This window comes from Miniopterus schreibersii (genome assembly GCF_964146895.1).
Source record: "Miniopterus schreibersii genome assembly, chromosome: X".
In the NCBI taxonomy this organism is placed as follows: Eukaryota; Metazoa; Chordata; class Mammalia; order Chiroptera; family Miniopteridae; genus Miniopterus; species Miniopterus schreibersii.
Genome location: NC_138104.1, coordinates 50,691,287 through 50,711,798, shown reverse-complemented (window position 1 = coordinate 50,711,798; position 20,512 = coordinate 50,691,287). Strand labels below are relative to the sequence as shown.

At 36.0% G+C, this 20,512-nt stretch overlaps 1 protein-coding gene across 1 annotated transcript in view; it reads left to right on the top strand.

The window, feature by feature from the left end:
* ATP7A (ATPase copper transporting alpha) overlaps positions 1 to 20,512 on the top strand; it is a 136,266-nt gene that overhangs the window by 70,239 nt on the left and 45,515 nt on the right. Inside the window, exons 5-6 of the mRNA XM_081126087.1 lie at positions 11,718 to 11,924; positions 15,604 to 15,767. Of these exons, the coding sequence (XP_080982213.1) occupies positions 11,718 to 11,924; positions 15,604 to 15,767 (371 nt within the window). The remainder of the gene's footprint in view (positions 1 to 11,717; positions 11,925 to 15,603; positions 15,768 to 20,512) is intronic.

Here is a 20,512-nt window from a genome sequence, read left to right as displayed (position 1 = left end):
TCTTCTTGGTATTGAGTAGTATACGTTCCTTATATATTTTGGAAATTAATCCCTTAACAGATGTATACTGCTACTTTGCCAAATTCATTTATTAGATTGAGTAGTTTTTTGGTGGAGTCTTTATGGTTTTCTATATATACTATATTATATCATCTGCGAATAATAACAGTTTTATTTTCTCCTTCTCAATTTGGATGCCTTTTATGTCATCTTCCTCTCTGGTGCTGTGGCTAGGACTTCCAGTACTATGTTGAATAAGAGTGGTGAAAGTGGACATCCCTGTCTACTTCCTGATCTTAAGGGAAATGCTTTTAGTTTTTGCCCATTGATTATGATGTTGGCTGTGGGTTTGTCATATATCCCTTTATTATGTTGAGGTATGATCCGTCTATTCCCACTTTGCTGAGAGTTTTTATCGTAAATGGGTGCTGGATTTTATCAAGTGCCTTTTCTGCATCTATTGATATGATCATGTGATTTTTATCCTTCATTTTCTTTACGTAGAGGATCATGTTTATTGTTTTTCGGATATTGTACCAACCTTGCATCCCTGGAATAAATTCCACTTGATCATGGTGTATGATCTTTTTAGTATATTGCTGGATCTGGTTTGCTAATGTTTTGTTGAGGACTTTAGTGTCTATGTTCATCAGGGATATTGGCCTACATTTTTTTTTCTTTGTTGTAGTGTCTTTACCTGGCATTGGAATTAGGATAATACTGGCCTCGTCAAAAGAGCTTGGAAGTCTTCCCTCCTTTTGAATTTTTTTGGAATAGTTTTAGAATGATAGGTGTTAGTTCTTCCTTGAATGTTTGATAAAATTTGCCTGTGAAGTCATCCCATCCAGGAGTTTTGTTCGCTGGGAATTTTCTATTACTGCTTTGATTTTATTAATTGTAATTGGACTATTCAGTTTTTCTGATTCTTCCTGATTCAGTTTGGGAAGATTGTGTGTTTCTAGGAGTTTATCCGTTTCACCCAGGTTGTCCAGCTTGTTGGCATATAGTTGTTCATAGTATTTTCTTACAATCCTTTGTATTTCTGTGGTGTCCATTGTTACTTTGCCTCTTTCATATCTGATTTTATTTATTTGGGTCCTCTCTCTTTGTTTCTTGAGAGTGTAGTTAAAATTTTGTCAGTCTTCTTTATCTTTTCAAAATACCAGTTCTTGCTTTTATTGATCATTTGCATTATTATTATTTTTTAAATTTATCTTTATTGTTGTAAGTATTACAGATGCCAGGGATCAAGCCTGCAACCAAGGCACATCCCTTGGCTGGAATCGAACCTGGGACCCTTCAGTCTGCAGGCTGACGCTCTAACCACTGAGCCAAACCAACAAGGGCCATTTGTATTATTTTTTATTTAGTCCATGTCATTTATTTCTGCTCTAATCTTTATTGTTTTCTTCCTTCTACTTACTCTAGGGTTTGTTTATTGCTCTTTTTTTAGTTCTTTTAGGTGTAGTGTTAGATTATTTATTTGAGATTTTTCTGGCTTCTTGAGGTAGGCCTATAATGCTATGAACTTCCCTTTCAAGACTGCTTTCAGTGTGTCCCATAGATCTGGGCTTGTTGTGCTCATTTTCATTTATTTCCAGGTAACTTTTGATTTATTCCTTGATCTCATTGTTAACCCATCCATTGTTAAATAACATTTTATTTAGCTTCTATGTGTTTCAGTTTTTTTATTGTAATTGATTTTGTTTCATTGTGGTCAGAGAAAATGCTTAATATAATTTAAATTTTCTGAATTTATTAAGGCTTATTTTGTGTCCTAACACATGATCTTTCTTTGAGAATGTTTCATGTGCACTTGAGACGAATGTATATTCTGCTGCTTTGGGATGAAATGTTCTGTAAACATCAGTTAAATCCATCCTATCTATTGTGTTGTTTAAGGTCACTATTGCCTTGTTGATTTTTTTTTGGTCTGAAATATCTATCCATTGATGTCTGTGGAGTGTTAAAAGCCCTTATTATGACTGTATTGCTGTTGATCTCTCCCTTAATATCCACCAAGATTTTCGTTTTATATTTAGGTGCTCCTGTGTTGGGTGTATATATGTTTACATGGGTTATATCTTCTGGTTGGATTGATCCCTTTAGTATTATGTGGTGACCTTCTTTGTCTCTTTTATGGTCTTTGTTTTGAAGTCTATTTTGTCTAATATAAGTATTGCTACACCAGCTTTTTTATCTTTACCTGAGTATATTGTGTTTTTTAATTGATTTTTAGAGACAGGAAGGGAGGGGGGAGAGAGGGAGCAAGAGGGAGAGAGAGAGAGAAAAACATCGATGTGAGAGAGAAACATTGGTTGGTTGCTCCTGTATGCACCGTGACCAGGAATCAAACCCGCAACCTAGGTTTATGCCCTAACCAGAATTGAACCTGCAACCTTTTTGGTGTATTGTCTATGTTCCAGTCAACTGAGCCACCCAGCCACGGCACCCCCAGCTTTTTTTTTCTGTTTCCATTTGCATGGAATATATTTTTCCATTCCTTCATTTTCAGTCTATGTGTATCTTTTATTTTGAGGTAGGTCTCTTATAGACAGCATATATATGGGTTATGTTTTCTTATCAATTCATCTACCCTATAACTTTTTAAAAATTGATTTTATAGACAGAGGAAAGCAGAGAGAAAAACATTGATTTGTTGTTCCACTTATTTATGCATTCATTGGTTGATTCTTGTATGTGCCCTGATTGGGGCTTGAACCCACAACCTTGTTATATTGGGACAATGCTCTAACCAACCGAGCTGCCCAAAAGGGTGGCTCCCCTATGTTTTTTGATTGGATCATTTAATTCATTTACATTTAAGGGTATTATTGTTAGGTACTAATTTATCATCATATTATTCTTTATAGCTATATTCCTCTGTTTCTTTTTTTTTTTATTAGAGCAGGTACTTTAATATTTCTTGCAATATTTGTGTAGTGGTAATGAATTCATTAGGTTTTCTTTTTTGTCTGGGAAGCTCTTTATTTCACCTTCAATTTTAAATTGTAACCTTGCTAGATAGTCTTGGTTGCAGGTCCTTAATTTTCATCACTTTGCATATTTCCTGTTAGTCCCTTCTGGCCTATCGTGTTTCTATTGAGAAATCAGCTGACAGCCTTATGGGAGCTCCTTGTAGGCAACTAATTGCTTTTTTCTTGCTGCTTTTAAGATTCTCTCTTTGTCTTTAGCCCTTGCCATTTTAATTATGATGTATTTTGGTGTGGGCCTCTTTGGGTTCATCTTGATTGGGACTTTCTATGCTTCCTGAACTTGTGTCACTTTTTTCTTCACCAGGTTAGGAAACTTTTCAGACATTATTTCTTCAAACGTGTTCTTGATCCCTTGTTTACTCTCTTCTCTTTATGGTATACCTATGATGCTTGATGTCCCAGAAGTCCCTTAGACTTTCCTCATTTTTTTCAGTTCTCTTCTTTTTGATGCTCTGCTTGTTTGCTTACTGTTATCTTGTCCTCAGAATTGCTGATTTGATCTTCTGCTTCATTTAACCTGCTGTTGATTCTTTCTAGTGTATTCTTCATTTCAGGTATTGTATTTTTCATTTCTGACTGGTTCTTTTTTATGGTTTCTATGTCCTTTTTAATGCTTACTATCTCTTTTTTAAGTTATCACTGAGATCATCCATTCTTCCCCAAAGGTGGTTGGGCGTCCTTATAACCATTGTTTAAAACTCTGCATCTGCATCTGGTATCCTAGTTGCTTCCATTTCATTTAATTCTTTTCTGGGGATTTCTCCTGTTCTTTTTATTTGGGGTATATTTCTTTGTCTCCTCATTTTGGCTCTTTGTATTGGGTTGATCTGCTATGACTCCCAAACTTGTTATGTTTGCTTTATGATGAAGATGTCTTGCTGAGCTTAGTGGCACAATCTTGTAGATCACCTGATCTCAGTGTTCCAGGGATATTTCTTGTGAGTTAGGTGCACCCTTCTGTTGTAGTTGTGTCTTGAATGCTGTTGGTCCTTTTGTGAGTGGAGTTAACCCTTCAGGCTGGCTGACTGTAAGGATAAAACTCAAGCTTGTATGAGTCACGATTCAGGGGCTGCCCCCTGAGGTCGAGTTGTTCCCAGCAGGGTCTGGTGCCTTCAAGAATCCTCCTTTGGGTGTACTGCTTATGTGGCTAGTTGGGTCAAGCTCTAGTATGGTCTGAAGCCCACTACTTGTTGTGTTGGGTCTGCATCCACTTGAGTGGTGTTCAGGTACAGGTTGAAGTCTGATGTTGTGTGTAACTGGCCTTTGGCTACCTGTCTGGAGTTAACATGCTATTTTCTGTTTGTGGCTGCATCTACTTGTACTGGGTTGTGTGGGAGGAGCTGATCTGTGTATAAGGGTTGGTGTCTTCTAGCTTAGAGCTGGGGGCATATCTATAAAAGGTTCAAGGCTCCCTGACATTCACCTCCACCTGTCAACTACTCTACCTTCCCCATAGTTTGCCTGGTATTTTTCTAGAGCCTTTGAAATAAAGGCTGTACAGTGGGCCCAGGCTGGCCATGATGCTCAGACCCTTCTGTACTCTATGGTGGGGCGAGATGGGTCAGGAGGACAGGGCTAGTGGGCTCCCTACTTGGGGGCCCTGCGGTCAGACACTCATTGAGGGCAAAGTATCCCCTACTCCAGAGCCAAACAACTCAGTCTCTGCCAGAGCCTTCAACGCTAGCTTACCCTGGAGGAGCATACCACAGGTTCAGATTGGGTGCAGCCAGCCATCCCCTCTGCAGGAACAAGCTCAACAGGGTAGAGCCACTGGGACTCAGGAAGATAGATCAAAAGAGTCTCCCTTGGGAGGTGGTGCTGACCAAGCCCACAGGAGGGGGCCAAGCACTCTATCCTGGTCCCAGACAATAGCCTCCAAGGGAGACACACTCCAAATGTCCCAGCTCCCAGCAGCATACCCTTCCCCTGTAGAACTGAGCTCAGCCAGGTGGGGCCACTGGGACTTGGGAGGGCTGATCCAAACAATCTCCCATTGGGAATGTTGCCAGAAAGTCTATTGGAGGGCAGGCACTTCTTTCCCTTCCTGGGATAGCGTGGACTGAGCTTGCACCAGAGATAGGTGTGGCTCCCCTACAATGTAGCCACACAATTCAGCCCCCTCCCATCTGATTCCAGGACAAAAGCCTGTCTGGGAGACACTTTAAAAGTCCCAGTGCTGCATGGTACTCTGTTCTCCCAGCATGACTGAACTCAACAGAGTGAGCCCACAGAGTGGCAGGGCAGGCCCAGTGATTCAACAAGTGGTTCAGAGGTTCAGGCTGTACATGTGAGGTGGGGAAGAATGGTCCCCTTTCCAAAGCGACACACTTCAATCACTGTCTGAGCTTCCATTAAGAGCTTCTCCAGAATAAGAAAAAGAACACCCCAAAGCTCTCAGCTTGATGTAGCCATTAGACCCCTCTGCAGGACCCAAGCCTGGCAGAGTGGTGTTGTCAGTAGCTCAAGGACCAGGCAGTGCATTCCCCAGGCTGGTGCTGTAAAAATAGGAGTGCTCGACCCTGGCAAGGTGATGTCTGAGTCTCTATCAGATTCCTTTCTCTCCAAGGTGGACTGAATCCCCACTGATTTGTCCAAGCAGGTACAATGTGGGCTCCTCTTCACTTCTCTCTTGCTCTGGGTTGAGGATCCCTACATGGGTTAAGACCCCTCACTTCTGGGTAGAGGGAGTTTTGCAGCTGAGATATCCCTCTGGCTTCTCAGCTCCGCATGTAGGTGCAAGGGCCAGCCCTTTCTGTATCTCTGCCCTTCTTACCAGTTTCTATGTAACTTATTCTGTAAATCCCTTGATTATAGTATTTCAGTTCAGCCAGCCTTCAGTTGGTTATTAAAGTTGATTGCTCTATAATTTAGTTGTAAATCTGGTTTGGGACCGGGAGCAAGTGAATTTAGCTTCCACCTACTCCGCAGTCATCTTGTAATCTTCATCACTTTTGTCTTTGATTTTCCTAATGTTCTTTTATCTCCATTTTGCTGATTCTTTTGCCTTTGATCAGTGAGAAATCAGTAATAGGCATTGTAATTCTACTTTTTGGAAATAAGTCCTATGGAGGGTGTCAGCGATGTATACAAAGATGCATAAGGATGTTTGCATAATTATTTAAAAACTAGAAACCCTAAATAAATCATGATACATCCATATGATGAAATGTTATGAAGCCATAAAAATTAAGATATTAAAGGTACTTAATGCCAGAAGAGAGTGTCACATATTTTTTAAATGAAAACAAAGCTAAAAAGCTGTATATTCAGTATTATCAAAATTTTATAAACACATGTGTAAAGGTTTATACCATATACATGTTATTTATGTATATGAATGAATAAAATTCCTGGCAGGGAATGAATTAAAATTTTGACAGTGGTTATTTGTGAATGGTAGGATAATAATGATGTTTGTTACCATGGTGCTTTCCTATGTACTTTAAGATTTTTTATGACAAGGATGTATGTATGTATGTAGTTATGTGTATATATAATAGGAGAAGCAGATGTTGTTTTAAAAAGAAAAAAGGTAGAAATAAATCATAAAATTTTAACCATGGTTTTAAATTTAGGCATTCAAATTAAACTTACTCCAGAACTGGCCCAAAGTCTTCCTATTTCCTGACAGTTCTTACCTTGAACTGAAACCAAAAATGTATATCCAATGGAATTTGCCTATGTAAAGTTGTTGTTTTGAACTGGAATTGAACGTAGCCTTGAATTAAACTGGAAATGCCCTAATGAAATGTCTTGCTATAAATGACAAAGTTTTATAACTAATTTCTAAACAGTGTCATCATTAACCTTTGCTCTTCTGATCAAAATGAAGGATATCAAATAATATAATTTTTTCAAGCTCACCAAAACTGAGAAGCATAAAAAATTATATTAAACTCATGCCTAAATTAGTATGGTAGTTAAAAGAGGACCCAGAGACATACCAAACATTCTTCTCATATTCATGAAAAAGGTAGAAATTACAGAATTCTCACTTTTTAAAGTCAAGATAGAGTTCATATATAATAAAATGCACCCTTTTAAAGTACACAGTCTACCCTGTCTTATGTGGTTCAGCAGTTAGAGCACCAGCCAGCCCGGGTTCACCTGGTTAAGGTCATGGACCTGGGTTGCAGGTTCGATCCCTAGCCCCGGTCAGGGTGTGTGCGGGAAGCAGCCAATTGATGTGTCTCTTTCACATCAGTGTTTCTCTCTCTCTCTCCCCCCTCCATCCCTCTCTTCTGCTCTCTCTAAGGATCAGTGGAAAAAATATCTTTGGGTAAGGATTAAAAAAATAAATTTTTAAGTACATAATCCAGTGGTTGTTAGTATATTCACATAGTTTTGCAGCCATTACCACTATCTAATTTTAGAATATTTTGTCACCTGCAAAAGAAGCCCCATACTCATAGCAGTGACTCCCCATTTTCCCTACCCCAACCTCTGTTATCTACTGTTCTATATTTGTTGTTATGAATTTGACAACTCTAGGTACCATGTAAGTATAATCATTGAACATTTGTCCTTTTGTGTCTGCTTTCACTTAGTATAATATTTTCAAGGTACACAAATGTTCATTCATGTTCATAACATGTATTGGCACTTTATTTTTATTGCTGTATAGTATTCCTTTATACCTCACTTTGTTTCTCCATCCGTCAACTGATAGAAATTTAGGTTGTTTCTACTCCTTGGCTATTATAAATAATCCTTCTATGACCAATTTGTATACATTTTTTTGCATGAATATATGCTTTTATTTATCCTGGGTACATACCTAGGAGTGGAATTTCTGGGTCATATGGTGAATATGTTTAACATTTTTAGGAACTACCAAACTCTTTTCAAAAGTAGCTGTACCATTTTACATTCCTACCTAGAATTCTCACTTTGATAAAGAAAATTTCAGACCAAGATTCTTGTGCTCTAAAAAGAAATACATAATTCCCTATTAGAAAATTTATACAGAAGACTAAAATGTTAAAGAGCCTCCAGTACTAAGTCTGAACAAAGTATAAGAATCTATAATTGCAAAAAGAAATAAGTAAACCAGAAGAAAAATTTAAATTGGAAATATTGGAAGTGAAACTATATCAGGTAGCCATTAAAAGTGACTAAAATTAGTTCAGCAAAATTCATTTGTATCTATCATCCCTTACAATTTTTAAGTGTTCAAAATGACAGTATTTGAAATTACATTGATTCGCATTTCACTCATTCATAATGTTGAATTATTCCTCAGTTTCTGTTAAATTAAAATATTTTGGAAAACATGATGCATTATGTTGTCAATGATGAACACTACATAAATAAGTTTAGTTTACATCAGTATCAGTCAAACAAGTTACTTACTCTGTAATATTCCTGTAGCTCTTATATGTATTTAGAAACCCAAATTATATCACATACTATATGAAATTGAAATATTTTTCACAATCAAATCTGGTATCTGTCATACCATAAGCAACAACAACACAAACTTTCAGACTAGACCCCAAAACAGAATTTGTTCTTTTCACTTGGATCTATATTTTTAAAACAAAGCCTATATTTGAATTTTAATAAGCACTCCAGGTAATTCATATACACATTAAAGTTTGAGAAGCACTGATCTAAATAATTTGCTGCATTGACCTCTGAATAAAATCTCTGAATTTAATCTATATTAACATTGTTCATTTAATGCAATAATAATATAACATTAAATAATATAATTTATGAAGTTTTATATAAGAAATATGGGCACAGCAAAAGTGGAACTTTCCAAATACCTTAGATGAATTCAAAGACACTCCAGCAATAGGAGACATTTTGATCAGACCAATAAGTGGAATTCAAGAGTACTTGATAGTCTCTGGTACCATGTCTATCATCTACCTAGTCCTCAGAACCATGAATGCAACATGTTCAGTAACTTTTAATTTCACTTTCACGGCTTTTATCTCAACCTACTATTATTAAGGGTACTAGGAATCAGTTATTCAACAAATAATTGACAGGAACCTGTTATGTGCCATGCACCTGTTAGGGCTCATAAATGCATTAATACCATGATGAATATGTGGGGGAAAAAACCTTGGCACAATGAATGTCACCATAAAAAGATAGAATTGTGACTACAGTGACCCATATTATTGGAATAAAAAGTTGACATCAAAATGATTGTATTCTGTGTTTCTGCTAGAGATCAATCAGTGCTTAAGATACCACCAGAATGGTTGTTACCCATTTTCTGAAGGTCAGTGTCAGTGCTGATCCAGGCCTCACAGTATACCACTATGACCTGACCCAAACAGAGAGGGATCAGCACATTTCGCTTTCATGTCTTACTAGTCCTGGATAAGCTGTAAATGTTAAGGAAGATAGAAAAATGGGAGGGTGCTTTTTATGACCGTCAATCTCATCATTCTTTTAGGCATATAATTTATGAAGTTAAGTCTTTACTAACCAGTTAAAGCAAACAAAATACTTGATTAAATTACTTTCCTGTTTGTAACATTTTTATCTTTGATTTTAAAGTTACAGAAAAGCTGCAAGAATAATAGAAAGAATTTCTGTTTACCAATTGCACTCACATTCCCGAGTTAATATTTTACCACATTTGTTATATCATTCTCTTTCTATAACAACAGACAGACATATACACACACACACATATAAAAACACACCTATCTAACTTTCTGAATCATTTGAGAGCAAGTTGCAGACATGATATTTATAATTGTTTTTAAGCCATTTTCTGATTATGTATTTACTCTCCACATTAATCTAGACACTGAACCTACCAGTTTTGAGGATCAGATTGAAAACCCTTTCTTGAAATTTTTGGAATCTTTTCTGTTTGGTGCCTCAAGTGCAGGAAACTTAACCTTCCCTTTGAATTCATTTAGGCATAAGTAGTGTTGTGACAGCCTATAGAAAAGCTAATTTAAAGAAACTGTACCCATTTAATTCCTTGTGGCTTTTTAATACACTGCCTCTGTGGAAGATGGAGCTTTTGCTCTTCTGCTTGCGATATACTCACTGGGGTAAAGTCACAGTTTTGTGAATGTTTGTTGAGAGGTCATGCCAATGTAACTAAAAGGGACTGCCTCTATGACTTACTTTATTTTTTATGACTTAATTTAATACCATACTTACAGAGTGTGAAAATTGCAGATTACCTCTTGTACCTGAAATAACTAACTTATTCTGGAACAAGACATAAACTAATTCGCAGTAGAAACTTTTTTTCCCCATTGTCCAAGTTTAAAATTAAGTCCTGATAGTAATGAGAGAATTAAGTAAGATCTTGATAAGATTAAAATAATGTTTGTTTTTTTCAAAGCCAAAGCTATTTCCTTTGGGCAAATGAACCTCCTTTTTGAGTTCTTTAACATTATGGTGCTATTTGGGGAATTTTGCCCTCTATGTTCAGAATGATGCTCTCGTAATCTGAGTGATTTACTCAAGACCAAAGACTAATTTCAGAATTGGGAGAATCTAATCCTTTGCTATCAAAGGGTCCGTTGCTGTACCCAGACTGGTAGAAAAGCAGAATCTCAGGCCTTACCCTACCTGTACTGAATCGAATCTGCATTTTAACAATATTCCCCAGGTGACTGTATTAAAATTTTAGAGCTATCATTATACTGATTTAAGGTGTCTATATCATTATTCATTAGGGAAATAGTTAGGCTTTTGTTAAAGTTTCTTCAGCATCCTGAAAACCAACTCTGCTATGTAGGGCTTCCTCTGTGGGCTCCTCACATAGACCTGAACCAGATTTTTGCTCAAGGGGAAGAAAGAACAAGTTAGATAGGTTAAAGGAAATTTCCATTATACTTCTTTTCCTACTTATTTCTGCAGGAGAGTAGAATATCTTTAGCTTTTTTACAGGTGCATGGATATGCTAGAGAAAATAATTTCTTCCTTCTTGGGAGGTGATTAATACTGCACCGAGTAAAACAGACTAGCAGCTTTTCTGAGACTGCTGGGGAGCTTCTGGGATGATAGGCACTTCCCACTATTCCGCAGACCATAAGCATTCTCCAAAGAGATTCTCCAAATACTCCTTTGGGCAAAATGAAGGTTACTGCTAACTTACTCCTTGTCTCCTTCCATTGTCCACAAAGACATTTTCATTTCAAAAATACCATATATTAGTGTTAAAAATTCAAACGATACAGAAGTGTCTGTAGAGGAAATCCGTTCGTTTGTCTATTCTGTTCCTGCTCTAACGCCATTCCCCAGAAGTAGCCACCGTTCATAGTTTGGTGTGTAGCCTCCCATGCTTGCTTATGCGTGTTCTCATGTATACATACACTCAAAAAAATTTACACATCATACTGCAATGCTGTTTTGTAAATTGCTTAAGCTTCCATTTACTATACCACGAATTGCTTTAACACAAGTATGCAAATTGTTAACATGATGATAAAAATCTGTTATAAAAATAAGAACTATCCATTAACAAACTATTCTCTACCTAGGGTTTGGGGTGGAAATAAATGATTGAAATAACGATATAATCAAAGTTTTATTTACTCAGTTTAGATTTTCCTTAGAACTGGGGTGGACAGCATTGAATTAGAAGTCACTTCCTAGAAAGTGTAAAGATAACATAGGTCTATGCTGGTTTTAAAGGAATGGATCGACAGTGCCTGGGGGTGGATTGTGATGAATGACTAGAATGCAGCCGGGGACAACCTCAAGTGAAAAGATTCTTTCCCTGTCTGCCAGGTACAAATGAGCCATTGGTAGTAATAGCTCAGCCCTCATCAGAAATGCCACATTTGACCTCAGCTAATGAATTTTATGTGAAAATGATGACACCAGTTCACAACAAGGAGGAGGCAAAGACTTCATCTAAGTGTTACATACAGGTCACCGGTATGACTTGTGCTTCCTGTGTAGCAAACATTGAACGGAATTTAAGACGAGAAGAAGGTGAGACACTCTTAAAGCTTGTTGTTTTATGTTCTAGTTTGAGGACTCTGTCCTTTTTGTCTTCGTATATGTTTTGTTACCATGTTTATGATTCTTGCCGAGACCTCATAAAGACTATCAGTGATGTTCAGGACAACCTTCACTTTCTGACAGCCAGTCATTATTAGTGTTTTACTCCCTTATATATGGTCCCTATCTCGTTTGCTTCATGATCACATTTTAATATCAATGAAATTTGTAGGAAAAATAGCAGAGGGAAATACATAAGGTTACTATTCTTTATGGACCTTGGCTGCAGTGTATTTTAAGAAACATACAAAGTTATGTGTAAAACTAACAACTAGAATCTATAAGTTTCAGTATTACTATACCTAGACCAAGCATGAGACTAAAACCAAGTTTGTTTAGAATTGCAGGGGTGGGGAAAAGTAGGTTAAATTACCAGCCATCATTACCTAAAAGATAAATCATAAGGATATGAAATAATAATAATAATACAAATAATACAAATAAATAATACAATAATAAATTAATAATACAAGAATAAGCTGTGGGTTTCGCATACTCACAACTGTAACCCTCTTTTGCCCCACCGTGTATATTGTTCTCTTCCAACAGTTTGATCGTTGATCTTTGCTTGCAGTAAAAATGTTCAAATGTTACTTAATATTGTGTGTAGGTTTTAATTTTAGGTTACAAAATCTTAGAAATTCTACAACATTATTTATTTAGTCACACTCAGATATTTTAGCTTATAAATTAACATTTATATTACTGGACTTCACAGCACAGCATACTAGATTTTTTAACCATAGAGATATGTGATTTGTTTAATGAGACTGAAGTCATAGGTTTAGTACTTAGGCAACCCTAACCCCAGTTGTCTTAAAGATAACATGCTGTTAGTCACAAAGGCTGAATAATCAAGATTAGTATAAGCTTATTCCCATTATTGGGGAAATAATTCAAAGTATATATAGTAATAATGCAGGCCTGTGGCCACTAGAATCACCTTTTATATAAGGCCAAAACATTATAACAAAATGTATGTTATACAGAGCTCTCTTTATTTCAATATTGTCTACATTCTGTCACTTCTACATCCTTCATTTCAGCCTCCATTATATCTAATAAAAATGCAGTCAAGGCTGAAGCTCATATTACACTTTGATTGATTAAAAAAGAAAAGGAGGAAGGTCACAAGCAAATGAAAGCAAAAAGAAGTTTCTGAGATTCCTGTTTAATTTTATAATCAACTATCTTTTACGTTTTTTTATAATTAAAAAAAATGTTATTCATTTTAGAGAGAGGAAGGGAGAGGGAGAGATAGATAGAAACATCACTAATGAGAGAAAATAATTGATCTTCTACCTCCTTCGAGCCCCTACTGGGGATTGAGCCTGCAACCTGGGCATGTGCCCTGACTGGAATCAAACCCATGACCTCTTGTTCATGGGTGTTGACAATCAACCAGTGAGCCACACTGGCCGGGCTGTAATCAATTATTTTTGGGCAATTCAGAAATAGCCATGTTCATGAGACAGGCAGTGCCTGTGCCAATTACAAATCTTTTTTTTAAATATATTAAGCTGATTCTACCAGTTACTCTCTATTATCCCCTTACCACCTCTTAACCCAATTAGGAATACCATTGGCCTAGCTGGGGTGATGACTACATGGACTTTCTCTTTTTAAACTAAGTAACACTGGTTTTCCCATAGTTTAGGCTCATTATAGTTCTAAAAATGAATAGAAAGACTTCTAATTATAGTTTGAAGTAAGAATTTTTAAAATTATCCATAATTTATTTAAGTATGAAACCTATTTTTGAAACTTAATAAATTAAATTTTCCCTTCTATTTCTGTTTGGCTATAGATTACATTCAATTGAGCACAAAAGATTTTTTCCTACTTCCTCTATCCTCTTATTAGTGACACTTCCCCATGAACCATTCTTCTGAATTAGTTGGTACCCACAAAGCCCAGAGAAGCACTTTATATAGAAAATTTAGATTATATTAGGTGCTTTGATTTCTTATTAAAAATTATTAAATTAATGTGTGTGTGCTTTTTCTTTTTATCAAACCCCAGAGCTGACCTATTGACTAGTGGTCCCCATTCCTTGTCAGGTAGCCACCAAATGCTACAGATTCCTAGAAAGAATTGCCATTTTCTACTATGTGGAACTCATTTTCTTCCTGGCAATGACAGCAATAGCTGGCCTAGAGAAGTGGGACGTTTGTTAACAAAAGGCTTTCACCAGAGAACAGCGTGACTGCCATAAAATGAACTCCTTTGTTCTGTTAATAAGTTGTGTGGCACTTTTTCATTCTAGGAGTAAGAGCACTTTATTTTTTAAAATATGTTTTTATTTTTTTTTTTTAGAGAGAGAAGAAGGGAGAGGGATAGAGAAACATCTGTGAGAGAGAGAAACATTGATCGGCTGCCTCCTGCACGCCCCCTACTGGGGATCAAGCCCACAAACCAGGCATGTGCCCTGACCAGGAATCATCAGGTGACCTCTTGGTTCTTGGGTCCACTCTCAACCACTAAGCGACACTGACCTGGCAAGAGCACTTTAGATTCGTGTGTGCCAGACAGTGAAACTTGAGAATTTTAATAAATGACTATTAGTTGATATATTTTTTTACTTTTAAAAAATCTTTATTGTTGAAAGTATTACAGACGTCCCCTTTCCCCTCCCCGATTAACCCCCCTCCACCACCACCCCAGGCCTTCACCACACTATTTGTCTGTGTACATGGGTTGTGCATATATGCATATAAGTTCTTTGTTGATATTATGTGCATGTTGATACAGTCTTGGACTCTGCTACAACTACAGTGATTTCTTAAATTCATGAGTTCTTTTCTCTAGGACTGTCTCATTAGTTTCTAAAAATGCTTTAATATTTACATAAGGTCTCAACTCATTGCAATTCATGGCCCTTGTTTGAATCCTAATTTAAACAAAAAACTGAACCGTTAACAAACTAATAAACGGTTATGTGACATTTGTGGAAATGTGAATATTGCCTAGATATGTGATGATATTGAAGAATTACTTTAGGTAGGATAATGGTATTATGGTTATTTTGAAAGAGAACAGTCTCTATCTTTTAGAAATACATATTTAAATACATGTGAAATGATATGATGTGTGAGATTTACTTGAAAATAATCAGGGTAGAGGGCAGAGATTACTTGGATAGGAATATAGAAGAAACAAGATCAGCCTGGTATTATTGATAATTATTGAAGCTGGGTGATCGGTACATCAAATTTATTATGTTGTTCTCTCTTTTGTATATAAATAGTTGAAAATTTCCATAATAAAAAATTTTAAGAAAATAAAGCCCCCTTTTCAAATTGTTTTATTTGGTTTGGATTTAAGACTATATAAAAGTTAAGTAATAAATTTCTACAAATTCACTTTAATCCTTTCACAGTTAAATGAAAAAAAATATATAACATTACTCTTTTGTAATTTTTAAAAAATTTTCAATTTTTAGGGGCAGAGAGAGAAAGGAGGGGACATCAGTTTGTTGTTCCACTTATTTATGCATTCATTGGTTGATTCTTGTATGTGCCCTGACTGGGGATAGAACCCACAACCTTATAATATTACTCTTTTTTACAAGATGTGTTATCTGAATTGTTTTTCTTATCAATGCTCCTAGGAATATATTCTGTACTTGTGGCTCTGATGGCTGGCAAAGCAGAAGTAAGATATAATCCTGCTGTTATACAACCCCCAATGATAGCCGAGTTTATCCGAGAGCTTGGATTTGGCGCCACTGTGATAGAAAATGCTGATGAAGGGGATGGAGTTTTGGAACTTATTGTAAGTAAGAATATTTGTGTAATTAATAAAATTTCCAGGAAAATGTAACAAGGATTAGGAAAAGAGTTCCAAAGATAATTAAAGCTGGGAAAATAAGACATTAAAGGAAAATTAAGGGAACTGGAAAATGGAAGGATAAGATTTGACTTAATGGTGGCATTCAAGCATGGAATGTAAAAGATAGTCATCATATCTCTATTAAGAACCAAAAAGGAAGAATTGGGTTTAGATGAACAAATGAAAATAAACTTTTAAAAATGTAGTATGATTCTTACCTATAGCATGTAAAATAATAAGTTTCAGATGCATTAAAGACTTAAGTTTTATAAATGAAGTCATAAAATCAAGTGTAAGACATATTGATTTACACTTGATCTTAGCCCAAAGGCTGAGAAGCAATGGGGCATATTGGCTTAAAATGGTCATTTTCTCCAACCCAGCAAATCAAGTTTTATTTGTATAACTTCAACAGTTAAAATGAAAAAGTTAACCCTGTGCCAAAATAGGTTCTAGCTCAAACAAAAATTTAAATGTAAAAAATGAAACCATGAAATTACTAGAATAAATTTTGGAGCTTTTCTTTCAATATGTTAGCATGAAAATTTCAAACATCAGGAAAGTCAAAAGAGTTGTACAGTGGACACCATTATACACACCACCAAGATTCTACAACTAACATTTTACTATATTTGTTTTATCACACATCAGTCTCTCAATCCATCGTGGAAATAATTTTAGACTCACAAATAAGTTGCATAAATGGCACAGAGAATTTCCATGTAGCCTCTACTCAGATTTCCCCAGTGATAACATCATTTAAAAAATAATATTAGAGTAGGAAGGGCATTTCTAAATATCATATAAAACCAATAAATGAAAATATTAATAAATCAGGTACATAAAATTTTCTTCTTGGGAGAAAAGCAACATAAAGTCAAAAGGCAAGTAAAATAATTATAATTCATTTCATAGATGAAGGCTAATTTTCTTTTTTAAAATTTATCTTTATTGTTGAAAGTATTACAGATGTTCCCCCTTTTCCCCCCATTGACCCCCTACACCCTGCTCCCACCCCTAATTTTCTAAATATATGAAGAACTGTTATAAATCAATAAGAAAAGACCCAGCAACCCAAAAGAAAGATGGTAAAGGATATGAACCGACAGCTCACAGAAAAGCCAAAACATTACCTCTTTAAACATGAAAAGCTATTCAACCTCATTTGTAATAAGAGTAAAGCAAATTTACACTGCATGAAATGCCATTTTTTACCTATTAGATCAGTAAAAATTAAAAACAATTTTGTTAACACTGTGATCTCTCATATTGCTCTTGCAGTGTCAGTTGATATAAGCTCTCAACAGAAATTTGAAAATATCTATCAGAAGTAAAGTTGTGCATAGCCTTTGCCTCAGAAGCTTCGCTTGTAGGAAGTTATCGAACAGACATTTGCATATGTATGAAATGACACGTATAAAGATGTTCTATTATATCATGACTTATAATAGCAAAAGAGGAAAAAACTAAATGTCAGTTATTGGGGAATAGATAAATTATGACACATTTGTACTGTAGGATACTAAACAGCTATTAAAAAGAATGGGCAGATTTTTACTTTTTAAAGACTTTAAAAATTAATAGCTTTATTGAAATTTACTTCACAAATCATAAACCCCTTTTAAAGTGTACAATTCAGTGATCCTTAGTATATTCTCAGAGTGGTGCTACTATGACCTCAAGCAAAATAGAAACAAACTCATAGAGAGCGGACTGGTGATTGCCAGAGGGGAGGGCGGTTGGGGGACTGGGTGAAAGAAGTGAAGGGATTAAGAAGTACAAATTGGTAGTTATAAAATAGCCCTGGGAATGTAAATTACAGCATAGGAAATATAGTCAATAATATTCTAATAACTATGTGTGGTGCCAGGTGTATACTTGAATTATTGAGGGGATCACTGCATAAATTATATAATTGTCTAACCACTGTGCCTCACACTTGAAACTACTAGAAAATAATATTGAATGTCAATTGTAATTGAAAAAATTGCTGCTATAACATCTTTAGTAAGTCCAGTGTCTGGGCTTCCTCAGGGACAGCTTCTATTGATTACTTTTTTCCTGCTTATAGATCATACTCGTTTTATTGCATGGTCTCACAATTTTCTTTTGTTAAAAATATAATATGGCAACTCTGGAAATAAGATTCTTCCCACCTCCTCATGGTTTGCTGTTGTAGTCATTTGTCATTGTTATTTTTTAAGTGACTTTTCTGAGCTAATTCCATGAAGTCTATATTCTATGTTGTGTGTGGCCACTGAAGTCTCTGCTTTATTAGCTTAGTGGTCAGCTAATGATTGGATAGAGATTTGCTTAAATACTGGAAACCAATAAGTCTCCCAGGTTTTGCTGAGGAGTTCTGTGTAAATGTTGGGGCATGCCTTCAACACTCAGCTATGTGGTTGTCAGTTTTGCCTTGGCTTTCACTACCTACAGAGCCTGAAGGTAAGCCTGAAGTAAGAGAGGTTAGAGTCTTTTCAGTTTTTTCTGAGCATGCACACACCCCTGGACATGTGCATAACCCTATGCATGTGCATGGCTGTCTAGATTCCTAGGAAAATTTTGGAACTGTTATAAACATTTTGCTTTGAAGGAGTTCCAACCCTTTTTGCCCTCTCTGGTAGCTTCTGATGCTGTTGTGTTTTTTTAACCATAATTGTGAGCTAGCTGGTGATCTTCATGACTACCACAGAACGGGAGTGGAGGAGCAATTATAATGCACATAGGTTGCTGTTTTATTGGGATTCATCTGATTTTCTTGAATACTTCCTGGGTTGCTGCAAGCTTTTAAGTTCCAAATTTCTGAAAAAGTTGGTTCTGATAATTTTTGCCAGTTTTCTCATTGCTTTTGTGAAGGAGAAAATTTTCAGAGATCCTTACTTCACCACTACTGATATCCCTTTAGTGGATATTTTTGAACATATGCTTTGTAATTTGTTATATACCTTTTGGTCACTTCCCAGAATCTTTCAACAGTTTTGTTTTTGTTTTTATTTCTCAATTACAGTTTACTTTCAATATTATTTTGTATTGGTTTCACACATACAGCATAATGGTTAGACAGTCATATACTTGACAAAGTGTTCCCTTTGATATTTCTAATACCCACCTGGCCCCATACATAGTTACCACAATATTATTGACTATATTCCCTATGCTGTACTTTATATCCCTGTGACTATTTTATAACAATCAATTTGTACTTCTTAACCCCTTCACCTCTTTCATTCAGTCCCCCAGCTGCCCTCTCCTCCGGAAACCATCATCTGCTCTCTGTGTCTATGAGTCTCTTTCAATTTTGTTTGTTCCTTTATTTTGTTCTTTAGATTCCACATATAAGTGAAATCATATGATATTTGTTTTTCTCTGTGTGACTTATTTCACTGAGCATAATACCCTCTAGGTCCATCCATGCTGTCCCAAAAGGTAACATTGCTTACTTTTTTAGGACTGAGTAATATTTCATAGTGTAAATGTACCACGGCTTTTTTATTCACTCATCTATTGATGGGCACTTACTTGGCTTGCTTACATATCTTGGGTATTGTAAATAACTGCAATGAATATAGGGGTGCATATATTCTTTCAAATTAGTGTTTTGGGTTTCTTCAGATAAATATCCAGAAGTGGAATTGCTGGGTCATAAGGAAGTTTCATTTTTAATTTTTTGAGGAACCTCCATACTTTTTTCCATAGTGACTACACCAGTCTGCATTCCTACCAACAGTGCACCAGGGTTCCCTTTTTTTTTTTTTCTCCCACATCCTTGTCAACACTTGTCATTTGTGGATTTATTGATGGTAGCCATTCTGACAAGGCTGAGTTGATATCTCATTGTGGTTTTAATTTGCATTTCTCTGATGATTATTGACATTGAGCATTTTTTCATACACCTATTGGCCATTTGTATGTCCTCTTTGGAGAAGTGTTTATTCAGGTTCTCTACCCATTTAAAAAATATATATATATCTTTATTGATTTCAGAGAGAGGAAGGGAGAGGGAGAGAGAGAGAGTGATAGAAACATCAATGATGAGAGAGGGTCATTGATCGGCTGCCCCCCACACCCCCCCACACTGGGGATCGAGCCCACAACCCGGGCATGTGCCCTGACTGGGAACTGAACCATAATCTCCTGGATCCTAGGTCGATGCTCAACCGCTAAACCATGCCCGGCTGAGCATCTCTGCCCTTTTTTAATTGGATTGTTTTTTTGTTGTAGAGTTGTGAGTTCTTTTTAAATTTTGCATATTAACCCCTTATCAGATGTATCATTCAGTGGGTTGTCTTTTCATTTTGTTGATGGTTTTCTTTGCTGTTCAAAACCTATTTAGTTTGACATAGTCCCATTTGTTTATTTTTTCTTTTGTTTCCCTTGCCCAAGGGGATATATCAGAAAAAAATATTGCTAAGAGAAATGTCAGAGATTTTACTGTCTATGTTTTTGCCTAGGAGTTTTATGGTTTCGAGTCTTACACTTAAGTTTTTAATCCATTTTGAGTTTATTCTTGTATATTTTGTGAGAAGATGGTCTGTTTTTGTTGTTGTTTTTTTGCATGTATCTGTCCAATTTTTCCGGCACCATTTTCAATAGTTTCTTGAACCTTTCCCCCAGTTTCATCATTGCTTTTTAGGAGAAAGGAATTGATGAGCTCCTTACACAGTCATTCCAGAATTCCTACCCCATGA